The sequence below is a fragment of the Ammospiza nelsoni genome, chromosome 17 (assembly GCF_027579445.1).
Source record: "Ammospiza nelsoni isolate bAmmNel1 chromosome 17, bAmmNel1.pri, whole genome shotgun sequence".
Taxonomy (NCBI): domain Eukaryota; kingdom Metazoa; phylum Chordata; class Aves; order Passeriformes; family Passerellidae; genus Ammospiza; species Ammospiza nelsoni.
This window is the reverse complement of record NC_080649.1, coordinates 8,800,519-8,828,350: the sequence shown is the minus strand read 5'-3', so window position 1 is coordinate 8,828,350 and position 27,832 is coordinate 8,800,519. Positions and strand designations below refer to the sequence as shown.

Genomic DNA, 27,832 nt, shown 5'->3' with positions numbered 1-27,832 from the left:
TTGTAGTTCCTGAATAATTACCATCTTCAAGCTGGAAAAAGCCATTATAACTCAAAAGTGACTCATTAACTTTATTACTGCTCACATGACCTTATTTGCAACAATTTTAACATCTCACAGGGAGACACACTGAGGAGGAACACCTGACATCCACCTGCTGGATTTACACCCCTTTCTCCATTTTTCCTCTTTAGCATGATAAATAGCTCCTTTTCAAAGTAAACTCTACACATGACCTTGCACGGAGAGCACTGAGAGAGACTGACTGCATCTGCAAACAGCTCAATTGCAAAATCTGGGAAAAGCTTCAACCTCCACAATTTACATTTCTTTAGTCCTCACTAAACCCCAGCTCTGTTCTGTCTCAATAATTAAATTTACCATGACACAGCAAGTTAAGTATTCTAGAGGTTGGTTTGTTTTTTGTTTGGTTTTTTCCCCCCCCACAGGTTTTGAGACAAGGACAAGAGTTATGCTTGCTTGAAAATTTTATTGACAACTGTTTGGTCCCAACACACAAAACAGCACTTGAGCCACAAAAGAAAGTGTCCAAACAAAGTAGACAGCTAAGAAAAGAAGTCTTTCTTCTCTCTCCCATTCCAAGGAAAAAATAGTGCATAAATTGAGGGCTTCAGTGACATTTTTTCTTTTAAACAAACATGAATCTGAAGTAGTACATTTATTTGCTAAATTAAAGAATTTCATGGTTGCAATGCTTTTAAATCTGTAAGTCACATCATTCATTTAACCCTTTGGATAAAAAAATATATTGCAATTCAATTAGCTATTTTGTTACACTATGAACACAACTTCTCAAAAGTATTATTCTATTACTTTCAAACAGCAATTTCAGCAGAATCACACATGAATCCAGATAAGATATGCTGACCTCCATAGGTGGTATAACCACCACATTACTTGGATAAACACCATATTTTCCTCTGAAGCAAAAACCTGGTTTTCTTTAGTGCTCCAAATGACTTGTAGCTGCACCTCATGAAAATACCATTCCAGGCAGGTCTCTCCTCCAATGCATGCTCTCCTGAAACAAAGATCTAGACTGACCACTGTCAACCTTATCAAAGGTAAGGTGAAAGCAGATTTTCTTGCATTTAACTCACTAAAAACATTCCAAGAAAACTTACTTCTAAATTTCTTCTTCCATAACAGTATGTCTGCAGAGGTTTACTGTGGACTCAAAAATACTGTGCCATAATGCTCAGAAAAACTTCCCAGTGTTCTTTGCACTCACAATGGCTATAAACTCACTACTGGTAATACTTGCCTAAATATAAAAGATTTTATAACAAAATCTGACTAGTAAAAATCTGTCCATAGCCATTGTTCAGTGGCATTTCCTGCTGCTGGCTGAAAAATTAGAGCCTGTGTTCCATCTCCTGCATATTACAATAGAATCCCTCTAAAAAACACTCAGTTGGCCAGTGGAAAACTTCTAGTATAGGTTCTTTCAATACTACAAGCATTTATTTGCTGCCTGGCAAATACAACCCATTGTAAATGCCATGGTTACCCAGAATGGGTAGAAAGTCTCACACCTGGACAGTTCTGCTCACTAGAGTTAAGGTCATCCACTGACTCAGCCTCCCTCCCAAAGCTGGCCCTTGCAAAAGCCAACACAAGATACCACAAATTCAAAAAGCTGCCAACACTAGGAGTAAGTCTCAGAATAAAAACAGACACAGCTAAAAGACAGCACATCATCAAAGGAGCTTCCCATTACTGAACATGCTTAAAAAGAGAAAACAAGGTTAAGCAGAACAACCTTAGCATTTCCACATGTAGCTAGAACTTTCCTTACAGGTGGAAATAGCATCAACACCTTCCATCACCAGCCATTTTAATAAGACCTGCTCCATTATCTGTAATTTATGCATTAGATGCATATTTCAGAATCTTCCTCACTTCATTTCTAGACACAATGAAAATGTGTGTGTCTGTATCTTACACTCATGACATCAAGACAGTCTTTCCCTTAACCAAACCCAAGCCAGACAAACTCAGTATGAGGGAAGGGTAAAGCATCAGTGTCCTAGAAAGCTCCAAAATGAACTGAAAGCTACAGCAAAAACACATTTAAAACAAGTTTTACACAAGACCCACAGCCTCCTACAGACATCTTTAACAAGCATTTCCCATGCAGCTACAAGTCACCTGAGAGGTCAGAGAACAAGTTTCCCCTCGGGAGGACAATCAGCTCCCCTCACTCTTGTCATCCCCGGTCAGCGAGTTAAAATTTCTCAACAGGCTTTTGAAAGACAAATCATGCATTTCATTAATACTGTCTGAAACAATACCAGTAAGCAACAGCCTATAGAATACAATATGCTACATGTATGATTACATCACCAACAAGGCTTAAAGAAAATAAAATCTGTTCCGTGTTTGTTGGATTAATATTTTGCTTTTACTGAACACGTTTATGAAAAACTGTAAAATTTAAGAATAATTTAACAAATGCCAGATTTTTTTTCAAAATAATAGAAAAAAATCTGCTCTGCTAACAGCTGTGTTCAGTGTAAAAGGAACAAAATTTTCACAGAATACATTAAATACAAATTAATTCCTCTAGGTTTTCCATTAAAATACACATGGGCTAGCAAACAGCTTTACTTTGTGCACAGTCCATAGGTGTTTGTCCTTCACACTAAAAAGGAAGAGTTAAAGCTTGGTTACAGGTGCAAGTGAGAAGTTTGCTGCCAATTTGACCTTGTTTTTGTGTTGCTTTTTGGCTGGGCTGTCCGTTGCTTCTTTGTTTACTTGGGTTTCAGAGGACTGACAGGGAGGCACTGAAGCATTCTCTGTGGTGTCAGACACCACAGAACCAGAGATCAGCTTTTCTTGAGCTGTGGTAACAATTGTCTGCTTTTCTTCTTCTGTTAAAATCATTATCTCTAAAAGAAAGAAGACAACTCAATTTACTGATGCTGGTTTTTTTTTTTTTAAATATAATTTCTCTGCTGTTAGGCAATAAAATACTCAAATAGAATTCATCAGCCTGATTTGAAGCAACAAAGGGAGGCAAAGTCTTACCTGGGAGGGGTGCAGGGCGTTCCTCAAACTGGATGAGGTCTGCAGACTCAAGAACCACAGGGTCAGGTCTCAGCTGGGGGGATGGCAGGCAGGAAGGGACTGGCTCACACAGGAGATCAACAGGAGATGTGTTTGTGAGGCAAAGAAGTTCCTGCTCGGTTTGATTAGAAACTACAGAGACAAGGGAACATCTTTCAGAGCATCTGTAAGCTGTGAAGGCGTCACTACTGTTACAGGTAAATGTAAAGTCTCCAGATGCAAACCCGAGGATTTCAGAACTATGCTCTGTTTGAAATGCTAACACCAATCTAATTTAATTAATTCTAATTAATCTCAGATTTATTTGCTGCATCAAGAGCATCTAAGTAAATTCTCATCAGAATACAGAAAGCAATGCTAGCAGAAGCTGCTGCTGACCCTCATCCCTCATTAGCTTCATGTCCATAGACTTAAATTTCCACCAAATCCCTGGGAAGCAATACCCAGAAGCTCTCTCCCTATATACACATTTATAGACCAGCAGCTCAGAACACAAGCCCAACCACAAACTCAGACAAGTTCAACAAGCTTTCAAGCCAAATTGCATATTTACCCAAGTTCAGATTTACTAACTCACCTTTCCCCGTGCTGCTTCAATTATTCTGCTTATTTCCCCTAAGACAATAAATTCCTTATATAAACCAACTTTGCATTACCATTGCTAGGCCCTCCTAGATTTAGTTCCATTGAGGAAGTGGATCCTTGGGTCTCCATAATATGTCCATTATTGTCAGCAAGTTGATTTCCATGATCATCTACATGATCAGCAGGGGGAAAGCTAGGTGAGCTAAAACGAGCTACAAAAAGGGAAGTTCATTTGGTTAGTTAACTCAAGCTGCCTCTTAAAAAACATAAAAGAAAACCAAGATATTGCTCAAAATGGCAATGGCTTACTTTTCATATCATTCTTCAGGACTACAATTCTCTTATGGCCATGTCCTTTAATCCAGACCACCTGTTAAGAAGGAAGCAGAGTTGAACATCAGCCCATGCTAAGCTCATTTGCTCACTGCCTTTCACCCAGCTTTGCACTGACATGATTTCCAGAGTAACCTAAAGCACATTGCTAATTTGTACTACACTACTCAAGTACAGGCTCAAAGTAACTGATACCAAAGGCAAACTATAGTTCCAGAAAGTACACTAAATAAACATAAATGAAACTAAATGTTTAAACATGGAACTGAAAAAATTCTTTGTCACTCTTCAGAAAGATTGGCCTACTTAAAGGAAATACTCTAGCCACAAACTATGTCACAGAATTATCCCAGAGCACTTAGGATATGTGGATGACAAGAACATGGCACTTGTGACAAGGTCCCAGAATTCACTCCCAACCAAATAATGCACTCTGATCAAAATGAAGGTTCAGTACTGTACAACCATTCACTCACACAGACAGAAAATCAATTCTCTCACTCAGAGATGCCAGGGATGTTTACAGCCTTACTAGGAACAGTTCTTAAGCACAATTTCTCCAAAACACATGTGCTGGTTGATTTTCTTCTCCTGATTTCTCAGCAGTGTGTTAAAAATACAAGTGGTATAAGCCTCTCTGAAGAAGGTAATTATTCCAGTAAGTCACCCCAGCTAACAGAAACTGTGGTTGTGTAACTGCTTTTAATTCATACAGAAATCTCAATGTAATAGTGCAAAACTGAGTTCTTCACACCTGTGGAATTGCTCCCAAGAGCTCTTCTAAATTATTGCATCCATATGCTTTAGGCTGCAGCACTTCTCCTGTGTATTTGCTGTATGCTACTGGGAACTCATGAAGAAAAATCTGCTGATAATGGTAGGTGTGAAGTAAGGACCTCACATTCTTTGCAAAAACATACAGATTTGTAAGCTTGACATATTCTTCTGCTGCACCATTGGTAAAAACCTAGTAAAACAGAAAAAGAAAAAAATGAGAATTAGAGCACACACTTCCAGAGCCTCTAGGCACAATGGCTTTTCAAACATATCAGAAAAGCAAGAGATCACACACCTCAACCAAGTAAGGCAGACTCTTCAGGAGTTCAGTTAAGGTCATAAATCCATATTCACATGGATTAAGTGAAGTACTGTGGACTGCTTCATAATGTTGCTTAAGCTGCTCAACTGAGAGCAAGGATGTTCCATCCCAGGACATCAGCAAGACCAGCAGCTGGGCAGTCAGAGTCCGCAGAGATTTTCTATTTATCAGCTGAATTTGCTTGCCAGATTCTGTGTCAACCACCTGGAAAAATTAATTGGGAAAGAAGTTAAGAACATAGAAGAGACTGAATTAAAAATAAAATGTATAGCTGGGGTTTATTTGAGCATAGCTGTACCTGATATTCCCCTAGCAAAGGGCACACAAAAATCAAGCACCCTATTCCATGTAAATATTTACTTTAAATACACAAAACTTGTACAGCTGTGCAGCAGTTTCTGTCCACTGGCAGGTATGATTTTACTCTTTGTTACAAGCCAGCTGGTCCTGACTGAGCTCCAGCCAAACACCAGCTGCTAAGTCAACAAAAGTGGAGCAACTAAAGCAATGTGCCCACACCCATGTAGCTGTAACCTCTCTTTTCCACTGCCACAGAAGACCACTTATGTATTTATGTTCAGAGTCAAAGTCTCAAACCACAGCTAAAAAAGTAAAGGAACTGAAAGCATTAGAAGACTGAAAACTACTACAGTTATCAAAAAACCTTCTCACAGGTAGGAGTCAGGTGGAGGGAAAAAATTTGTACTGTTTAAATAAGTGTTAGAATAGAATCTTTTACTTATTTGTTAAAGAAACATCCCAGAAAATGCTGCAAGGTTACAAAGGAGCAAAGAGAACATTGTAAGAATACAGAAACTTCATTAAAAACCCTTTTGGAATTTCCCCTTCCTGACTTTATGCTGTACTCTGGAAACAACGTTTCATTACAGGTACTGAGCCACATCCTGTGAGACAGAGAACTCCTTAAGACAACTGTGGCATTTGTAGGGGTCCCCAGGATGAGGTGAGAGATGAGTGAATATGACTCCATGTTCTTAGAAGGCTAATTTATTATTTTATGATATTATATTTAAGAATACTATACTAAAACTATACTAAAGAATACAGAAAGGATACAGACAGAAGGCAACAAAGAATGATGATGAAAAACTCATGCCTGACTCCTCAGAGTCCGACACAGCTGATGGGGATTGGTCATTAAGTAAAAACAATTCACATGACACCAATCAAACAATGACCAGTTGGCAAACAATCTCCGGACCACATTCCAAAGCAGCAAACACAGGAGCACCAAATGAGATAATATTGGTTTTTTTTTTCTCTGAGGCTTCTCATCTTCCCAGGGGAAGAAATCCTGGCAAAGGGATTTCTCAGAAAATACAACAGTGACAACACAACCCCCCCAGGTTGCAGAGGGACAGCAGCCAGGGCCAAGGGTTACCTTCACCACGTGGCAGAGTTTCTGCATGAGGGCCGGCACGGAGCTGACGTCGAAGTCGTGCAGGCGCAGGGCGTAGCCGAAGGTGCGGCTGTACTCGGGCAGCAGCTCCGCCAGCAGCAGGGCATTGTCCTTCTGTGCCCGCAGCAGCTTCACCAGCTGGGCAGCCACTGCCTTCACCTGCTCCACCTCTGTCAGCGCCAGGATCTTCTCCTCCCCACACTCCAGCACCTACAGAGCACAAGAGACGCTTTGTTCATCCAGACTGCATCAATCACCTCAGCAATGTGTGAGCTGTAGTTCAAACTCAGGGCCTGCAGGATTTACTGTGCATCAGGACTCAGCGCCTCAAAAGCTGTTTGTACAGCAAGCAAAACTGTGTATCGTCTGAAATAATAAAACAAGCAGCAAAACTGTTTACTTTTTTAAAGCAAATTGAACACAATTATAATAAAACTTAGCTCCAACTTTGAGACACCCAATTTTGTTTCAATTTGTTAACAAACAGCCTCCTGAATGTGCTCAAAACCATGGACCATTTTAGCAAAATAGCATTAAGATTTTCTTAAAAACAGCTGTCTTAACATGACTGGTGCAGAGTTTATAACTCACACTAAAGTTCATGAGAAATATAACCCCAGCTGAAACAGTTGCATATACTCCAGAAAAATCCTTTAGACCAGCTTATCATTTGGAACTTACAAGTAAGACATCTGGTATGGCTTCAAAGAGTTCAAGTAGTTTTGTAAACCCATAGTAAGCGAGTTTGCACTGGCGCCCAAAGTGGTGGTGGTAACATGGAATAAATTTATTGAAGGGCATTCGGAAATGGGGCTGGTGCCGCAGCAGATCCACCACCTCCTTGGAAAACTGCTTGGTTCTCTCAATTTCCTCCTGGGTACGCTCTAAAATAAAAAAAAAAAAAAGCAAGAGCTACATTCCAACATGCTTATGAAATGCAACAGAATACAATAAGCAAACAATGGCTGATTTTCAGCATGATCATGTATTATGCCAAGTCACTCTTCTACCACTGAGACCTTTATTAGGATTACATGTTTAAAAGTCCAAAATAATCAGGTTATCAGGCCTTTAGAAGTAGCCTTTTTAAATGGCCAAATATGTTGGCACTTTGTCCTGTATGAAAACAATTCACTGCCTAATCATTCCACAGACAGTACAACTACATGCAGAAGTAGTAGCATTATTTTATGTTTTCTGCCACCTGTTTTCCTGCTCTATTTTAAGTGTTCAAAGAATGACAATCTTGATTTGCTGGAACTTAGCAACTTAGTTATAAAAGTAGAAAAACCATTATACAAAAATCCAAGTCACTCCTACACATTTGAGTTACTAAAGCTTTAGAACAGTCAAAGAACAATCTATTAGAAACTGCACAAGAAACTTTCATGGACATACCTCTTTTAGGAATACAAATCACCATTTCATTGTCTTGCTGTGACAAACAGATGGTTGTGTCTGGAATTTCTGATATAATATCAGCCAGTTCACACACTCCATACTCAGTAACATCCCAATCCTTAGAGAAACACCTGAAAGTTTCAAAAAATTGTGTGTTAATATAAGTATTAATGCATGCTGTGGAGGCAAAAAATATATTTTTCGGTGAGCTGAGAAAGCAAGCGTCAAATCCTAAAAAACATAGGGACAATTTCCACATTGGCAGTACCATCCTGGAAAACAAAGGGAAACTAGAAATCCATTCTAAGATTTACTGTCATGTGAGCAATCAGTGTAACAAAGAGCTGTACACATCAGCCAGTGGTTTTAAGTGCTTTAGGAACATGTAATTGTGCTGTGTATACAGTTCCAGCTGGCTGCACTTCTACAGAGTATTCTCTGTGTTTGCTTAATAGTTACAGCCATATAACATATCTCTTTTAAACAATAACAGGTCTCAAGAGAAGGTAGAGACCATCTCCTGGAAAACATCATATTAAAGCTTCCCAGTACTGTGTAATGTATTAAAATGTGTTTTATCACTTCTCTAACCAAAATCTCTCAGAAGCAAGAACACTTCAAGCATTCTTATTCAACAAGTGGCCAGTGCTGGCTCTACATTAAGTAGATTTATAAACAACCAATAATGTATTTTTGCTAAGAGTGGAAATAGGGGAGTGCACTCCCAAAAAGGAGCTGTTGGCACATGATTTACAACAGCACACATGTAAAGGTAGATTCACAGGTTCACCCTAAGATGCCATGGTTTGTTTAAAGCACATAACAATTACTTTCTATCTTCCTATTAAAGAAAACATCAATCTTGGTAGTTTAAAAAAGCCAAATAAAACCCTATTTTTCAGGATGCTTGCAGATAGGCACTTCTCCCAATTTTTGCCACTGCTAGATCCAATTCAAGTAGTAAAAGTAACTCCTGGCCGTTAATCTACTCATTTTATATTACCTTCTGAAGAAAGCCTACACTAAGTCTTCCCTTTACTGTTCATGTTAATGCGCCATGACCTACTTGCTTAAATTCAATGCTGCAGTCATGGCTTTGAAGAGAACTAATGAAATACAATAACCCATTTCCAACCCAAATGAAGTCAAATGAACCTAAAGTACTAAAGGAAGAAATAAAATATGGCAGAGAGCTTTTAATTTTTGCTTTCATTGGAAGTGTGAACTTCCACATCGCAATAAAAAGGTACTGTAATCACCACAGTTTTATTTTGAGATTTTATGTGCTGACTCCTCTTGCACTAGGTATTAAAATCACCATTAACAAACAGGCCCTGCACAGTTTCATTAGGGTAACTTACCAGTGGTAAGCCTGCAAGAATTCCCTCACAATAACTTGCTTGCTGGCCTGGGACTTGAGCAGCTTCAGTAAATCTTGAGTGAAGCGTTTCACCTGAGCTCTGTGTGTCAGCGTTAACAAGCGCTTGGAACCCATGCCCAGAATCTGAAAGAAAACCAGATTTGGTCACTCACATCCAGCACCCTCAGTATTTAAAAGCCAGTATTAGTATAGGTAGGCTAGGAAAAGAATGTAATGGAGACAGCATCTGGAATGGAGCCTCATGAGGCCCCTCACTTTCTGTACCAAGAACTACTTTGAGAAATTCAAAAATTCATCCATTAGTGCTACTGCAACTTCTGCACATTTGTGCTGGTTATTTAAAAATCCTACAACCAACTACTGTTCAAAGTTGTGAGTGTGACCACAGGGGTTTTGTAATAAGGTTCTGTGAGAATTTCTCACAGAAATCCCTTCAAGCCACAGGCAACAAATCTCAGCCTAAATCATGAACACTCAGCATTTGCAGTGTTCTTATGCTGCACACAGCACAACTGAAAACTTTTACCCAAGCACCAGCCATAGGTCAAAAGCAGCTTCAAACTTTATTCCTGAGGTTTTCCCAGAAGTTGTTTTGAAAGGGTGGGCACAGAAACAGCATCTCAAAAAAGAACACACCCATCAAGGTTGAATCAACCAGCTCCTTCAAAGGGCACTAGGTACTGTCCAGCACCTATTCTACAACAGTAACCAGGAATTCAGATGGCTGCAGCCATAATTCCCCAGGCCAGAGTGGCCAGCAGCACATCACCCACCTGCAGCACATGAGGCACGGCTTCCAGCAGCTCCATTAATTTGGAATAGCCATAGTCAGACACTCTGCATTGCTTGGCAAAGTGGTGATGGTAGGTTGGGATGAACTTGCTGACAGGGATGACACAGGATGGTTGGCTTTTTAGCAGATCTATCACTTCTCGACTGAACTGAATGAGCTGGGGATTACCTACAGGGCTCTTGGAACGCAGGAGCCAAGGATCTACAAACAAAAAAGTCATATTATTGTACCTTCCACAAGTACTCTTCCACTAAACACTTAACTTTACTTACAGATTGAAGCTACAGCATAGGAGAAAAGTATGAACATTCAAGCTGAAAGTTTCTCCTCATAAGAAGTTTACACACTTATACATGTTTATTTTATTAGCAGAACTTATTAGCTTAATTTTTTAGCATAAAAATAAGTGAACAGAAAAAGTTTTAAGCAGGAATACTTACCTGCAGTAGGAGGTGGTGGTTTGTTATGTATCCATTTGATAACTTTAATGCCATTTTGGGCAGTGGCAATGTTAACTCCAGGAACACAGGTAATCAGATGTTCTAAGGGAACACCACCTTGACCTTCTGGCACCATTTCAAGATCATTGAACTCTGACATGTAACAATCAGGAAAACTATGGAGGCAAAAAAAAGCTTCCATTATACACTAAAATATCACTATAATAATTGTCATAAAACTTCATGAAATACGTATTTTAAATAAGTGCTGTTTTTGCTAAACATGATTTTTTAAGTGATCACTTCATAGTGTATTCATTTGCTCTAAAGAATACCATTTTATGTAAGAATTGAGTGTATATACAACAGGATTATTCCTAAAAAGTTTTATGTCTTCAACCTATCAGACCTTACTTAAAACAGAAATTAAAATACTTTACCTTAGTAAAGGCACAGTACCCTCATGTGTCTGTAAAAGGCTGTGAACTTGGGGAGCAAATGTCTTCAGAGACAAAACCACAAAAGGAATTCTATAAGAATCTGGATCAAACTCATGTTCACTGCAAAAATAAGAGGTTCAGGTTTTTATGCTTTAACATAATATCTGTGCTCACATAGATATTAAACATAATACTATATGCACATAATATACTGCTACTAGTGACAATAGCACTTGTAGTACAGTACAACCAACGTTCATAATTTTTCCCCCAAAAGAATACAGCTACAGCAAATTTCCAGAAGTAACATTTAGAAGACCATATTTTTATTACCTAATAAAACTTTCACATTATATTTTAGCAGCACATACCAGGCAGTTAACAATAATCACCTAATAACTGCTCTACTAGCACAACCTGGCAGCTGTTGAATTTAACAAAAAACTTAATACATGGCTTTAAGAAACCTGCAACTCCCTATGAATCACTCACTAAATATAGCTGGAGGACAAAATCAGCAACAATTACACAATGAAATTCAGGTAATAGAAGTCTCTGGTATATATAACCTTCCTACAAAACCAGAGGAATGCAGGGAACCTTCCAGCTTCCATTAAAGATGTGCTCAATCCTGGCAGCTGTGCTAGAACACAATCATCTTACCTGGACACACCAACCCAAGAGAACTGCCTAGAAAATCCCCTGGCCCATCTCACTGCTTTCTGCCTTATACTTGTAAACACATGAGGAGTGATTAGAGCACATTATGAGAACATGCACCTCAGCTTTAATACACAGGTTCACTATAAACACTGTTCAAATATTTGAAATATTTATAATATTTTATACACAGCTTACATAAAGTCTTTATTCAGGCAATGCTGCTTACAAACAGGCTCGTGATATTCCAACTCTTCAAATATTATTGGGCTACAGTTTGCTGAGGAGCCATCGTGTGACTGGGAGGATCCCAGGGGGCTCTGCCTGGCCTGGCTGCTGGGCAGGAGGCACACGAGCCTGCCACTGCCCTGGTCACGGATGGCCACGGTGTCCGTCAGTCTGTACAGGTCTGACACAATCAGCTTACGGCCAAACCTGACAGGGAGACATTGAAAGAAAGGCATTTATAAAGGCAGCTAAGGCAATGCTGTCATCTGCCTTTTAATAAACAGGAATATGCTAGAAACAATTACATGCAGAATGTTAAGGTAACTAACCTATTCAATCAGTGCAGAAGAACTGAGCAAAACACTGAAAGTAAACCCCCCTAAAAAAGGCCAGTTTTGTAGGGGGATAGAATATAAGAAAATAAAGATAGCATAGAAAGTAATCTCACCCCTAAGGAGTTGCAGCTGGGCCAATTATCAAAGATTAGGAACAGGCCTGACTTTAACAGGCCACAGCTGTAAGCAATGAGAAGCAGATGCTATAAAAGAGTGGGGTGGCTGGGTGAGAAGGGAACTGGAGTGTGAAGATGAAAGAGTCAGTGCTGTGAGGAGCAGCCCATGAGAAACACCAAGAGGGTGTGCAACTTTTGTGATAAGGAGACAACAGTGCAATAAGATGGCAACACAGTTTTGCCATGATTGCCTCTGGGTACAAAATATGCTGCAGCACCTAAGAACAAAAATTCATAATTCTCCACTTTGCTAATCTAAGTCACTGCAAACAATCATACACGATCAGATTCTTTTTTTAGAAGCACTGAAGAGGAAACCAGGAACTTACTTTTTTTCATAGATCTCTACAAATTTGAACACAGGCAAGCAACAAGCAGGTGCATCCTGCAGAATGGACATTGCTTCTGAGCTTTAAGAGAAGTTTTGCAGCATTAGCACAAAATTAATGCTGTTATTAGACTCTAGCCTAAATTAGCAAGATATTTACAGAAACAGTTCATGAACTATACATAAAACAGGACAAAGTGTGTTCTTTTCCATTCCAGCAGTACAAAAGTTGTCATTTTAGATCAGGGAGCACAAGTAGTAACATTTCTGCTAATTCATCAGGTCATGTCTCTGAAGGAGTTGCAGCTTTCATAGGTGGCGCTAAAATCTGAGCATCTATAGAATTCAACAAAGCTGCAGCATTAGCAGTTACCAGCCTGGTCATGACATGACAAACTTTGAACAGGCTAGAATGAAATAAAGCTCTAAGTTATACAATGACAAGTAGCACATAAGTGTAGAATAGTTTCATTCTATGAAAAAATGATGACAGCTTCTTTCCTAATGCTTTCTTTCAGTAAGAAAAAAAAACCTAAATGTATTCTCACAAGCATCAGCACTCTTAAGTTGTATCACGTTCCAGGTAGCAAATGAAATGCTGTTGGTGTTTCCAACTGTGTACCCACCCTCAAAAACTAAATTCATACACATTTTCTTGGAAGACAGAAGAAATAAAGATGCCCAGTGTAATCTTAACTCAGCTGCACAAATTAAGTTAAAGGTATATCAGTATTAGCAGGAATAGTAGCACAGCTATTAAACCCTCTTAAACAGAGATCTAGAGTCTTCAGATGGAACTTAGAATATAAGCAGTGCAGAAATGCCAAACTAAAAACCAGCCTAGTTGTATTTAACACATGCATCAGGTCACACATCAGATTTTACTTTACTTCCCTATTATCCCTTTAAGCAGTATTTTAAATCATCTCTCAGCTACTACTACATGCTAGGACAATTAAGAAGATGCCAAAGTGCTTATTACCTAAGCAGAGAGAGTGATTTACTAGCAGCTCCCGTTGCTAATGAGACCTGGATCCTCTTACTGCCAATTTTGTATCTGTGCAGACTGTTGACAGCAGTGATGGCTTCTTGCAGATTCTCCATCTGAACCATAGCCTTCAGCTGGTAGTCTGTGTGGGGACTGAGCTCCACACTTTTTACCTGTGGGGAAGAAAATACCTCATACATTTACACCAAAACATATCACCACCAGAGCAGAGTCTTGCTATGGTCAAGAGCCAACAAGAATAGGGAAGGGAGTGTGATGAACCACAGCCACGAGGGCAATGCAAACAACAGCCAGGCAGTGATCCTGGACTAAGGCAAACCCATGGTGTTTCATTAACACAAGCATCATCTTTCAATGTAAAGATTATGCCAGAAAAACGCCATCCACAGATCAGACCGAAATAGGACAACTGACCTCACCTTCCATAATTGCTTTTTACCAATTCACACTTCCCCTGCTTCTGATTGCTTCTGACTCAAAACAGTTTTTACTGTGATTTTTAAGCTGACATTAGGAATTCAGCTCTACAGCTCAAAAAGGTTATCCTGTTAAAGCTTAAGTCTCATCCCTACATACTAATGTGCCACTTAGTAAGAATTTTATATTAAAAACTTCAGAATATCAGATCTATGAAGACCACACACAAATTAAAAACCTAGTACAAGTGGTTATCTGTCTTTAATGAAAAAAAACCAAAACCACAATCCATCCTTTTAACAAAGTTTAAAAGTCCTGCTCCAAAACCTTTCTCTTCCTTCTCACCTGAACCTAAAACCACACCCCTAAATACATATACAGGAACTATATAAACACAGATTTAATAAAAGAACTTGAACCTTTACCTTGCCATGTCTTGAGAAGATTTCTTGTAAGTTTTGCTGCAACTCTTTTCTGGACAATCTGTAATCTATGTTGCTGATCTGAATGTCTGCACCATTTGCAAAGGGATCAGGGCAGTCTGTACCACTGGTATGATTCACTACATTGAATGTGAGTGGAGATGATCTATTTGAAAGGTTGGGAGACATACTCCTGGGTAAAATAAAAATATTTATGAGCTGAAGGAACTGCACAACTCCAATATATACATCTCAAAATCAGATAATAGGCACAAATGCTGTATTTATGCACTTCACCTAAAAGGGATGTTCCCAGTACACATGTGAAGGCAAAACAAATTCCAGCACAAGCAAATAAGCTGTGAATAATCAATGTATACACTGATGAAGTCTCACTTCCCCTCCCAAGACAGACAGACACTTACCGAGATGACCAGCAACTCTGAGACATGAGTAAAGGACTGAGTTGTCTTGAGGCCGTCAACTTACTGAAAGCAGAAGGATAGCTGACCTGAAATACAGTTTCATCTTTATCTTTTTTATCTACAGGGGAATTGGTAATGCTTCTGGAAGCAGAGGTCTCTTTTCTATTACAAATATATATAAGAAAAAGAAAAAACATCATGTTGCAGAATTTACATTAAAAATTTGTGTTACTAATGTCTACATCTTTTTTTATTCCTAAACTTACTTCTGACTATTTTTGGAGGATGATTCTCCTGCTCCCATTTTTTTGGTTGCCAGAGACACAGAAATTGCTGCATTCGAGTTACTCTGAGGAGAAGGAATTTGTTCTCTTAAACGTTCTTGCTGGTTTTCAGTATTTCTACTGACGTTCTTTGATTCGAGGCGGCACAGCTCCTATGTGAAACAGATAAAAAAGGTCAGCATCAAAGCACCACTCATCCCTTGCCAGAGGCCTTCTTTCTGATGGAAGGCTAGATGGCTGACCATTTTTTCTTTCTTTTCATTGGTATTTCATAAGAAGGAATTTTTGATTTTCTGTGGCAGACGACAGTAAAGTGCTAATTAGTTGAAATGTTTTGCTACACTATAGGTCTAACCCTACCTCTCTTAAAACAAGCCAAATGGATCACTCTAGATGTTACCTATCACCACTGCAGAAGTCAAAAGTGGCTAGAATTTGAGAGCAAGTACCAGCAGTATTTCCAAACTGACAAAAACGTGGCAGGGAGGGGGGACAACAACCACCCTCACATAAACTGCCCGTGTTTCCCAAGCAGATGAACACAGCTCTCATTCAGGAATGTCACCACACATTACAGTTATTCATTTATTAGGACAGACAAGTTAAAGCAGTAAGAGAAGCAATCCTCAGAACACAAGGAAAAGCAAGAATAGGGAACAAGGCAGAACAACAATACCTGTAAACTTTTGACATTTGTGGGTTTGATGACAGATCCATGAATCTGGAATCCCCTCCCAGAAGAGCCTTTGGTAGCAGCAGACTGATCATTTGAATCTTTGTTGAGGAGGCACAACTTCGTGTTCTTGTTAACTTTTTTGGGAGACTTGACCTTGTCAGTCCCCACAAAGCTGGAGCTTTTTGTTTCATTGAGTTCTTTGTTTTTGGGCGTGAAAGACACTACAATCCTGTTTCCAAAAACATCCTCATTTTCCATTCGCTTCCGCGCCCGCTCCGCGCTCTCCTGGTTCAGGAAGCGCAGAATGGCGCTGCTGCCAGAGATGCTCAGCACCTTCCCCCCACAGTTGTCTGACAGACGCCGCAGGCGATTGCTGACACTTTTGCTGTCTCTGTTTGTTGGCAGATTATAGACATATAACAGTGTATGACAGGCCTGTCAAAAGGAAGGAAAGTTTAAATTTGATGATGCCAGAACACCCTCTGGTTCCAAAGCAATAGTTCTAACACTGGTTCTGGTGACCATGCCCTCCTCCCACCACCCCTATCCCATCACCAAGTCATCCCTTTTGCAGCACTCAATTTGTTTGAAAATCTCTCAGACCAGGATAGATCCTCAAAATTCCATCTCCAATATAAAGTCAGAATAGACTACAGAGTCCCTATCAATTCTCTAGATGAGAAAGCACCATTGTTAACTATCCAATAACCTATATATTCTATACATGCATGTGAAAGCATGCATAGGTCAGGAAGTTATTTCAAGAAAGAAAAAGTCATGAGTGCTGTACAAAGACACCACAACATATCCAGAGGCAATCACCAAGGAAGGCAAAAACCCAAGAAAAGGCACAATCACTCAAAACTTAATGCATCACTAATATGTCTTAATTCGCAACTAAGTTCTTACTTAAACTTTCTGCAAGGTAAAGAAAAGCAAGTAAGATCACTATCTGGTAAAATAGTTATTAGTAAGAATGTGCCTTTATTATTTCACTTTTTAGTTAACTACTTTCACATTTAGTATTTCACTCTTCCTGCCTCAAAGCAGAAAGCAAACATTCACATGGTAGCAACTGACATACAGACAGTGGCCAAATACACAGGAGACATTCCCCATCACAACACACACATAATTTCAGCCTGCTCTCCTCCTAAATTACAACAAAAACTGCAATTTGACACTTGAAAATGTCTGCTGCACCAAGAACTAAAATATTTACCGGCATTTTCAGCGGTAACCTCGGTGGCAAGTCTGAAATAAATTCTTCAAAACAAATAAGTTCATGGGCATGATGTAAGAGTGCTTCTGAAGCTTGGTTTTTATGTACCAAAATGATTCGGAAACCATGGCGATGTCTCAGGTCACTCAGCTCCAAAGCAAAGTTCACATCCGCTGGAGGGGGGGAAATGAAACAGGCAAGGAAACACTTGAAAAATCTAAAACATATAATTGGAGGAGAAACCCATAAATCTCACTCAACAGTTGTATTTCTCATTGGAAATTTCCAATGAAAAAGCACCAACAGCTAAAAGGCTTCTCAGCCATTATTTAAATCAGCAGTTCACATTCAGTCTAAAGACAAGGGCTTCCTTTGAACAGCAGCTTGTAGCAATTCATCAGCAGGGCACTGGACTGGTACTGGGTATTTCTACAGCAAACATTTGTTTAGCTTCAACAGCTGAATGGATTGCAGATTTAACTGATATATAATATAGAATATGCTGCTATGAGAATTAACAACATACATTTTGCTCAGACCATATATATAACTCCATGAGTTTTAATTTATGGGCTTCCTGCTGAAGCTAACTTTAGACAGTAGTCACACACACACCTACTGATATTCAAAAAGGCAGCAAATCATAACAGTGACTGAACTGAGCCAAGTTCTCATCTTACTGTCCCTGCTCTTCCTTTGCTGCCACTGACATTAAGAATTCTTCAACAGGTCAGTTAAAGCTGAAACACCACCCTTGGAAATCAAAATGGTGCCATATGTAAAAATACCATGGAAGAGAGGACCTGAAGCCAGCACTGTAGCTGAGTACCAAAAACACTTACTTGACACAAGAACCACAGTGGCAGGTGCAGTGTGTGTATCAGCAAATCTCCTCAGACTCTGTCTGAGTTTGTCATCAGCAGCATTCTTGGCTGTAGCATTGATGTGTGCAACAGTCACCTGTGGAAATACATAAATACACTGAAAAAAAGCTTCAATATGAACTGTGCTTACTTCAATGGAATTTAAAAAAAAGTTAAAATACAAGCTCTTGCATGCACTCTTAATTTAGGTAAATTAATGCACACATGCACAGAATAGAATACATAGAGGTGTAAGCACTAAACTTCAACCCTAGTTGTTCAGCAATGTCTTTGGGGGGACTTCTGCTGCTCTGCATTAAGGATCACAACTCATACACCTCAAAAACATTCCAAAAAACTGTCAACCTGTTAACATATCTGTAATTTAGAGGGCAGAAATTTCTGGCATAGAAATCAACACAAAAAGTTATAAAAAAATACCAAGAAACAGAATGTATCAATGGAAAATATATGTACTGTAAACAACAGCACTCCAAACAACAGCACTAACCTACAGGTGTCCTTACCAATCAGCACAGTACTCACCAACAAAGTAAAAAAGTTAATTTCACAGAACCATAGCTCTTTTAGGTTAATAATTTGATCACAGATTTGAAGGATAACAAAAACTCCACCACCACATTTTACTGGATGAAATAAACACACTCTAGCAAAAACTAAAACTAAAGCTAAACCAGTTACCTACAGAAAACAGAAGGCAGATTCACTTTTAAAAACTATCACAGCAGCAAAAAGAAATCAGTATTAGAGAGCCCATCCATAAACTGAAGATGCACTAACCCCACAGAAGCAAATAAAGCTCTAATGAACGTGAATCAATCTTGGCACACTCAAAGTACACAAACTCTCAAGCAAGAACACCAAGCTGGTGCTGGCTGGATACCTGGCAGTTGTTTAGCTCCTCAATGACTTCTTTATTTTCTTTACTGATGTCACACACACAGATGAATTCTGCCTCTCTGTGACCTTTAAAAAACTTCTCCCGAATCCTCTGCACAACTGCCACAGCTGAACGGCCACTGGGAACTGAGCAGTTCTCAATGTCCCAGAAGACTCCAATAGGGGGTAAATTTTCCAGAACCTGGCCTGTTACTGCAACTTCTGGGGACCCTGTGCAGGTGTAAGAACACAGCTCATTTTTATTTCCAAACACTGAAAACATTGAACTTAGCACAGTATGATCTTTGCACATGAGAAGTTTTATGAACAACATTCCCAGGAATGCAAGTTCAGTTTTACTCTCTTAAGGAATCCAACAAACAAATCCAATCAGTCTTAAGCAAAAATTTAGTCACTGTCAGATTAGGATAAAGATGCATGACATCTCTGACTTCACTTTTAAGCTCTCAAACAATCAAGTAATGTGTTTTAGAAAAATTACCAAATGTCACAAAAAAACTGTCTGAAGTTGTGCAATACTTGGTGCTGTATCAGTAACAGAAGCAAAACATGGAAGCTGTTCAAATTTACATTGTGGATTAGATAAGAAATCTAAACAAAACTGGATGATATGACCAGTACCATGATGGGGATTAGAGAAAAAATCAAGGCAATACAGAACTAACAAAGTATCCTACAGCTCAGGAGAGTGAGCTATGGAATTTTTGCTACTGCAGGCTAAGCTGGTGTTTCAGCACTCTGAAAATAGATTTAAATTTGAACTAACATTATATAACCATTCCATCCCCACAAAACAACTTGGTAAGAAACATGAGAAACAACACAGAATCCTCACAGTTCAAAAACAAGGTACAAATTAGTGTTAGCTGAGAATTTAAAATAAGGCACACCTGACAATCATTTGTTTGTTGGTTGGTTACCCAAAAGATTCACTGGAATGGCATTTGGTAAAAGACACTTGATTGATGTGTCTCACCTTAAAATGGATGTAGTTTTGAAGTAACAGTAAAACTCTCAATTTCTTAATATTCTATGACTTTAAAGTTTGTAACTTTTATACTAGATATGATTTTGTAGTTGAAGCAGTACTAACATTGCAGAAAGCCCAAGAAATTATTTCACACAGTATTTTCCTCTTAGGAGAACTTGAGAATTATAAATGTTACACCTTTACTGCATGTGGAGTGACAATAGACACTAGACTATGAAAATACTTCACAAATATGGCTGAAGATAATTTCTTTACACATCACCAAAACAAAATAGCTTCCAAGTCAGCAGAATTTCTTTTTCTAGTTCTTAAAACAGTAAAAATAATAATAGTAAAATCAAAACTCTATGTAAACAATACAGTAAATCAGCTAAGAAGTCAAAATATGTAAAACCAAGTAATGAATTTTCAAAACAGACACAAGGTATTTTTTTACTGCTTAGTCTTCTGTGACTTTATAGAAGTTTCCAGATAATAGTGCAATTTAAGAGAACTCTTGCTGTGTAACAGTAGCTAAAAGGAGAACATCCACTAAATGGAAGTTTCAAACAAATGTGTTTTACCATATTTCTGTGGTGATTTGCCAAGGCTGCTTGCCAGTATCAAACTCTTCTCATTTCCTGCTCCTTTGGTTCCACAGCCATTACAGATTGGGATAGGAACAGGTGCAGTCTGTGCACTTGGAGGAGGAATATTTGGCCAAATTTTAGCAGCATCAACTAGGCTGTTCCTGGTTGGCTGTTGGGACAATTTTTCAGAATACATGTTTATTTAGTATACAATATTAACACATGCTATTCCATGCTACAAACACTTGGTTTCCTTTCTGCTACAAATGCCAGTTCAGATTTCCTTTGCAATGCTAATTAACAACAGTATGATGGCATGAAGGAAGCTTCTATCCCAGCATATTCATCTTTAGATTTCCAAATGCAAGGATAGATTCTACTAAACTCAACATATCAAGACATGCCACCTTTAAGTAGTACTAATATGCATCCTTTAAAAAAACCAACAAAAATCAGAGACCTAGTATACAAAACCTGCACATGGAGAGTAGAGGGTGTGTTAATTCCAAATATATTGAATTGACCAATTAGTTCATTAAAATGAACTAAATATAACTCACTTTTATATTGGAAACTTAAACTTAGAACTTTAAGTAACAGATATTGCAAAGCTGAGTTTATTATTTCACTAGAAATTCCTAGTAATAGTTCTGAACTTTACTAAATTGGTACTAAAGTATAAATTACAATTTTGGGAAGACGGAACTAAGATCTATCACACCAAACCAAGACTAGAATATCCTTGAGGCATAAGATGCATTGCCTGACTTACAAATGGCTCTTTATTGATCAGCTGCCCAAGGGTACATCTTAACTGCTGTTAGCCTTTTCCCAGAGTCCCTACAATGGAACAGTTTAATTGGAGCTGTAAAGAGGAGATGACTGGATTTGAAAGAAGTAAAAACTCCACTCAAGTACATTACAAGAACATTGTGATAGCTCTTTTGTCTTCCCATTGCGCTGAATGTCACCTCAGGAAGGAGCTCAGCTTTCAAAAGGCTGTCTGCACAACCAAGGGGGATGCAAGCTGCACCCACAGGAGCTGTTGTTTCACTCAAGCTACACACTTTTGACACGAACCACGCAGCAGAGTAAGGAAGGAGAAAGGTGGGGTGTACAAACCTTGCTCAAGCAGTCAGTGCAGTAGTGAGAGCCCTTCAGACACACGGGGGGCACCACGTTTAGGTGCAGAGGGTTGGCGCACACGCGTGGCGGCAGCTCCGGCTGTGACCCGTGCTCGTCCAAGTGCCCCGCAGCCCCCGCGGTGAACTCGGGACAGGGGAAATAGCCAGAGGAGGATGGGCAGCTCGGCAGGGCTGGGAACTGATGCAGCTTGTGCACGTTACCGTGACACGGCTGGAAATGGAGTTTTCCACAACAGGCCAGATGCTGACAGGAAGATACACTGTTTTCTACACACATACCAGAGAACTCACTGGGAATTCCTGCCAAATTGCTTCTAGCTGGAGGGTTCTTCAGTGAAGATGCAGACTGATAAGCAAATCCCGACCCTACTTGACAAGTTATCGTCCCAGTGCTTTTTGAGTCTAATATTGTGCCAGGGTGAATCAGGTTCCCACCTCCACCACCACCACAATGCATTTGTGGAGTGCAAGAAGAGTCAGAGCCATGAGCACAGCAGCTTACTTTGGGGCCAGGGGAAAGCTGAAGTTGCTGTTGCTGAAGAGGATGAACATCGGGAAGCGGCACTGCTGGAAACAATTTAGAGCCGGCATGAGGAGATGGAGCATCCTTCAACTCTACAGCAGCTTTCTTGTTCTCCATGTAATCTTTCTGGAAAATAAAAGCTCAATTACATTCAGGTACATGAATAAAACAATTTTATAGGGTAAGAAGCAGGTATTTTTAGACTATTATGATTTTAGATTTAAAGTGCTATCTTTATGACTACTATTACCTTGCTGACTGAACATGTAAAACGTTAAAGAGAACCATGCCAGTTACATGTGCCAGCCCTAGGAATACTGGTATCAGTGGACTTTGGAAGCAACAAACCCAGAGAGCTATAAACCAAACAGCAAGGAGTCCACAAAACAGAATGAAAAAAGCAGAAAAACTGTTATGCTAACTCTAAGAGAGCCACTTCACAAGTTGCAGATCCGTAAGTCATCGTATTTTAGCTCAAATAAAGATGTAAAAATGTTATTCAAATTGTGAAAGTAATGTATTAAAAGAATGACTTCAAAAATTAGAAATAACATCAAGCAGGTAATATAGCAGAGGGCAAAGAAGGCTACAGTCTCACAACAACTAAGTGGTTCTTGTCTACTCTGATTTCAGATATCAAGATGTAAACACAAAGGCACAAACTAGAAGAAAAAGTTTTTTAAAATGCCAGCAGTGAAAACCAAGCAAGGTTAAAAGAAGCACAGAATAGTCAAGGTCAGCAGAGGTAACCTGGACGGAACATTGCTACAAAACTTCTGACCAACTTGTATTTTTCAAATTGAATTTATTGCATTTCCTACTATACATGAATGAATAATTAATTACTCATTCCTCTCAACTTGATGCTACATTTCATGTAGATAAACTCAGCCAAAAATCTGTCTGGAACTGATTTATATCCTAAATTCCAGATTTTATGGCAGCTTCCTTCCTAATCCTCAACACATGAAAACAGCAAATGCTCATCCATTTCTCTTATGTCTTCACTTAGGCAGATTAAATGAGTCTGAAGAGCGTTTCTCAGCAGTTGGAGCTCACTTGCTCAAGTACCTAATTATGTTGTACTACTCCTTCTAATCCACAGCCCTTTGCATCTTAAATGCATAGAATTATGTACATTAAAGGAACATTTAAAGAAATGGAAACAAGGGAAAAGTAGGACCTTGTGAAGAACAGTATCCACAATTGCTGCAGCTACTACATAATAATAATAATTCAGAGAGCTAAATTTGCCTCCAAACTAAACAGATGAATTGGAAGCATGACCTCCCCACTCTGCTCTTCAGCAATAACTTGGCAGAGCTCCCCAGAAGCTCCTCACCCACCTTTTGGGCAGCCAGCTGCATGGCCCCAAACAGCTGTGGAGAGGAAAGCCTGACAAGCACAGCAGCTTGTCCCTTCTCAGCACCACAGCTGTGAGCTGTGAACACAACCCAAGGCCCCAAATCCCCAGGCAGGTTTTGTACTCACCTTGGCAGCTGCTGCCCCCTCCTCCTCCTCCTTCCCTCCCACCCCCTCAGTCAGTAACACCCCTGGAGTCAGCCCCCAGCCCCAGCACTCCCTCAGGGCAGGCAGAAATTACCGTTTTTGCACTACAAGGCAAAGCCTTCTCAGCAGCAGAAAAGCAATCAGAAAGCTTCCAGAGCCATGGCTTAGCATCATTCTCTTGTCTCTGAAGCCATCCCAAGGATCTATTGCAGAGGTTCTCCGTCCTGTTTCCTTCCATCATACATCCAAACAAAAAGGTTCAACATCCTTTCATCCCCCCTTCCTTTCATTCTTCCCACCTGCTAAGAGGAAAAAACAAAAAGCATGCTTTAAATAACCTTTAAAGCAAGGCAGAGAAAAATCAGAGTGGTCTTAAGAATTCCACTACGGCTCTGTTAGTGAACTTGCATTAATTATGTTAAATTTAATTTTGCCTATGGCCAAGGCCTTAACTCCTTTTTAACACAGGAATGCTCCTCGTGACCCACAGCACAGAAGAACCAGTCTGAGGAGAAACACCTTGAAGTCCATGGCATTAGCTGGAGTCACACAGCTGCCCACATAAAACAGTACCCCCAAACTTTCAGTGCACTCTCCTAGAAAGCAAATCCAGGGGGCAAGAACAGCTCAACTGCAAATACACAACAGGTGCAACTGAACTTGGCTGTGACAATTGAGCTGCATATTCAGCTGTTTTTCTATTGGTTAAGACAACCTATACACGACACACCTGTATTAAGCACACAGTATTTAGCATTTAAACAGAGCTTTGAATTATTAAAATAACTTACTAGCACTTCTGCTAATCCTCAATTTAGCTTTACAGAAACAGAAAGAAACATAAAGCTCAGTAGCAGAAAAACAATAGTTAGCAATGAAGCATTTTACTCTCCAACTCCGTGCTGCATTCATTAGACTCCACTCCTTCGGGTTCTTTTGTACTTAATATTAAGCACAATAACCATAAAACACATTACATGGCACTACATTTACCTCTGCATTGTTTTTAATCTCGAAAGAAGTTTTACTTTTTCCTTTAAGCTGAAATATTTATTCACACGAATTCTAGCTACCCAAAATTTATGCTGCCTACAACATCAAGTTCATCAAGTCTTACAACTCTTGAGTTCGTTACTTTCGCGTGTGGCTGATAGCAGCGGTTTATTCGCAATTAAAACGATAACTGTAAACAGTAAGGGTGACACTATCCACACGTGCCCGCGCTTTGCCCTCCCCGTCCCGAGGCTCCCGGGGCGCTTCCAGCCCGACCCTTCCCTTCCCTCGCCAGGCCGCCCCCCGGCCCCGGAGCGCTGCGGGGCTCCGGCCGTCCCGGGCCGAGGCGGCCGCAGCTCCGGCCGCGGGACGGGCCGTGCCGCGCGGGGCCGGCCCTTGGCTGCCGCAGCAGCCCCGCGCTGCCGGGGGCCCGGCCGCGCCCCCCCGAGCCGCCTCACCTGCGCCGGCCCCGCCGCCCCGCGCCCGCCGCGGCCCCTCCGGCCTTTGTTGTCCTCCCTCCTCCCGCTCCGCTCCTTCTGCCGTCAGGCACCGCCGCGCGCCGCAAAGCAGCGCGCTGCCGCAAAGCCGGCTGTCGTAACGCCCCGCGCCCGCCTCCTTTAAAGCAGCGGCCGTGAGGCGGGTCCGGAGCGCTGCCGGGGGTCAAACACGCACTGAGACCCGGGTAAAACACACACAAACCGGGGTAAAACAAACAGAAACCCGGATAAAACGCCCACAAGCTGGGGTAAAACACGGACAAAGCGTGAAGGTTCCTTCAGGGAGGGCTCAGAGCAGGGACCGGGCTCTGCTCAGGAACTGATGCCCGGACAGTTCCACCTAAGCGCGAGGAAGAACTTCTTCCTTGAGAGAGACCGAGCTCTGGGACTGATTGTCCAGAGAGGCTGTTGGAGTCTCCCTCTCTGGAGATATTTCAGAAATCTGCTGTGTGCTTATTTTAACAGACATGTCTGACCTCTCTGTGCTTTCTCTGGGTGCCTTGGGCATCATTAGCTATTCCCCAAGTCAGATGTACACAGCTTGAAAAAAAAGAAACAACCTTCTAAGAACCCACTGGATTAGGCATTAGTGTGTCCCCACCCCTTGACAAAGCACCTGAAGTCTGGCGCCCAAAGAAACATCAAGAAAGCTTTGGGCATCCGCTCAGGATCGCTGCTCTGTTGATGTGGTGGCACTGCCAACTCACTAGAGGTCACTGGGCTTTGCTCGTTTCAGGATTATGTAACTTTCCACTGTGGTATATTTCCTCTTGAATCCTTGTGTTGCTAATAGTGCTTGTCTCAACAACCCTACCCCTATTCCTAATTTTCCTGTTCTTGTCTTTCCACAGACGTGGCTCTGTCTCACGGTTTGACAGCTCCCTCGGAAGGCTGGGCCTGGCATCCAGGCTGGGCTTCATCCTCAGCTGGTGGCCGAGCCCCTCAAGGAGGGAGGTTAGTGACAGCACAGGCTGGCATCTTCTTTTTGGTGCACTAGTATTTTTTGATCATAATTGTGGTATTAGGCTAAGCTGGAATTTACTTGCACCTTGGCCTAAGAGACTGCAGGCAGCAGCAAGGAGAAGCCCTGGTGACAAAGCTGAGAGCCACAGCCAGGCTTGCCAGGGTCACTGGGAGTGTCACTGCTGTGTGCCAAGAGCTGCTGCGTTCTGCTCTGCTTAAAAAACCAGCGCTGTTAATGAGCATTTGACAGTTTCATAAAAAAGTGTCAGTTTGAGATATCAGAAGCTTTTTAAAGTAGTGAGAATCTGTTGCTTGCTTAAGCATGTGAAAATCTGATTCTGCATATACAGATTGCAGAGAACTATATAACATCTTTAAAGAGACAGAAAAAGGCTTTATTGCTGTTAAATACTTGTTCTTCAGTGACAGCAATATTTCTATATGATATTCTAAAATGTTTGTCACATTTTATGGGTGCCAGTAATTCATTTGAACAAAAAAAAGCAGTTCAGTAGTTTGTAATGAAAATTGCTGACCAGTTCTTGTTCCATCCATAGAGTGGGTGGTGTGGTGAGTTATTTAATTTTCTAAGAAAAGCAAGTATTTTTTCCCAACAGAAGTTAATTGCCAAAAGATAAGTTGTTACAACCTTACCAAAACTTTCAGTGGATAAATTTTTCCCCACTTAGTTTTCGTGGAAGAATCAGTGTGGCCTTCTCATTGAAATAGCCAGCCCATGAATCCTAGCACCACAAAGATCTGCCAGTTATTAATTATTAATCAGCAAACTAAAAATAAATGCATAAAATAATTTCTCCTTCTCTGCTAATTTTGAAATAGACAAGTGTTCTTGTTCTTCTTGCAAACAAGGCAGTCACAGTGATTAAAGTTTCCTTTTTTAAAGAATATTTATTCTTTGTGTACAGTAGTGCCTCTGGTAGTGCCTCTGAGCCCCTGGCATTTTTTAGAGTGCTGTTTCAGAATTGGATGAGAGGCTCTCAGCTTCCTCTGAAATCGGAGAAATTTTACTGTGTTTTACAAATATTTCAAGATGAGAAATATTAAAGACCTCAGCTGTACCTCTGTCATAATCTGTGTAGTCATACTATCCTCAAAAATTTGCTTAAAGTGTTGAAGTAAAATGTCCTTTGTCCCAAACATGTGAACAATGTATAATTTGTTTTAATTACTGGCAAGATACTACAATAGCATGTGGTTTATTTTCTGCAACTTATCTGATAATAAAAACATTCTTGGGTAATGACAGAACTGCAAATGCTATTAACCCAATTTTTAAATGCCTTATTTAGTTTCCTCTTCATAGTTTTATGACAGTTTGTTTCCATTTACTTCTGTTGAACATCTGAACTGAGAATATAGTTATTTTGCTGAATGCCTGACAAGAAAGTAGAATAGCTTTTGTCACCTTTCTCAGTTAAAGTTATCTGAGTTCTGGACAGATTCCTTCTGGTGCAATATTTATAGAAAAGCACCCATCCTCTCAGTTCCAGCGCCTTTGGGAGAGGTGTATTTCCAGTCCAGCCCAGTCTGTTCAGAGCCGGCCGTGCTCCCGGCCCGCTGTTACATCAGAGGTGAACGGAGCTGGGGCCGGGCTCCGCGCGTGGGTGTCCGTCCCACTGCAGTGTGGGGCTGAGCTGGCACCCGGCGACACCCGGTGACACCCGGTGACACAT

At 40.4% G+C, this 27,832-nt stretch overlaps 1 protein-coding gene across 3 annotated transcripts; it reads right to left on the bottom strand.

The window, feature by feature from the left end:
• Positions 1–470: 470 nt before the first annotated feature.
• Positions 471–25,166, bottom strand: MARF1 (meiosis regulator and mRNA stability factor 1). 3 transcript variants are annotated; one of them, XM_059484169.1, is made up of 27 exons: positions 25,137–25,166; positions 23,780–23,984; positions 21,631–22,302; positions 20,503–20,677; positions 18,932–19,158; positions 18,007–18,124; positions 17,165–17,337; positions 15,943–16,377; positions 15,249–15,418; positions 14,983–15,144; positions 14,561–14,750; positions 13,692–13,870; positions 12,711–12,791; positions 11,841–12,077; positions 10,983–11,102; positions 10,543–10,718; positions 10,083–10,303; positions 9,290–9,432; positions 7,926–8,059; positions 7,209–7,411; positions 6,510–6,737; positions 5,081–5,311; positions 4,763–4,975; positions 3,985–4,045; positions 3,747–3,887; positions 3,052–3,222; positions 471–2,912 (listed from the first exon to the last, which is right to left on the bottom strand). In XM_059484169.1, the coding sequence occupies exons 2-27, from the start codon at positions 23,924–23,926 to the stop codon at positions 2,680–2,682; spliced, it is 5,241 nt and encodes a 1,746-aa protein (XP_059340152.1). In that variant the 5' UTR covers positions 23,927–23,984; positions 25,137–25,166; the 3' UTR covers positions 471–2,679. The 3 variants fall into 3 exon arrangements, with proteins under 3 accessions (XP_059340152.1, XP_059340153.1, XP_059340154.1); XM_059484170.1 differs by lacking the exon at positions 25,137–25,166 and adding an exon at positions 24,803–24,888 and having other exon boundaries at positions 23,780–23,987; XM_059484171.1 differs by lacking the exon at positions 25,137–25,166 and having other exon boundaries at positions 21,631–22,298; positions 23,780–23,917.
• Positions 25,167–27,832: the final 2,666 nt, after the last annotated feature.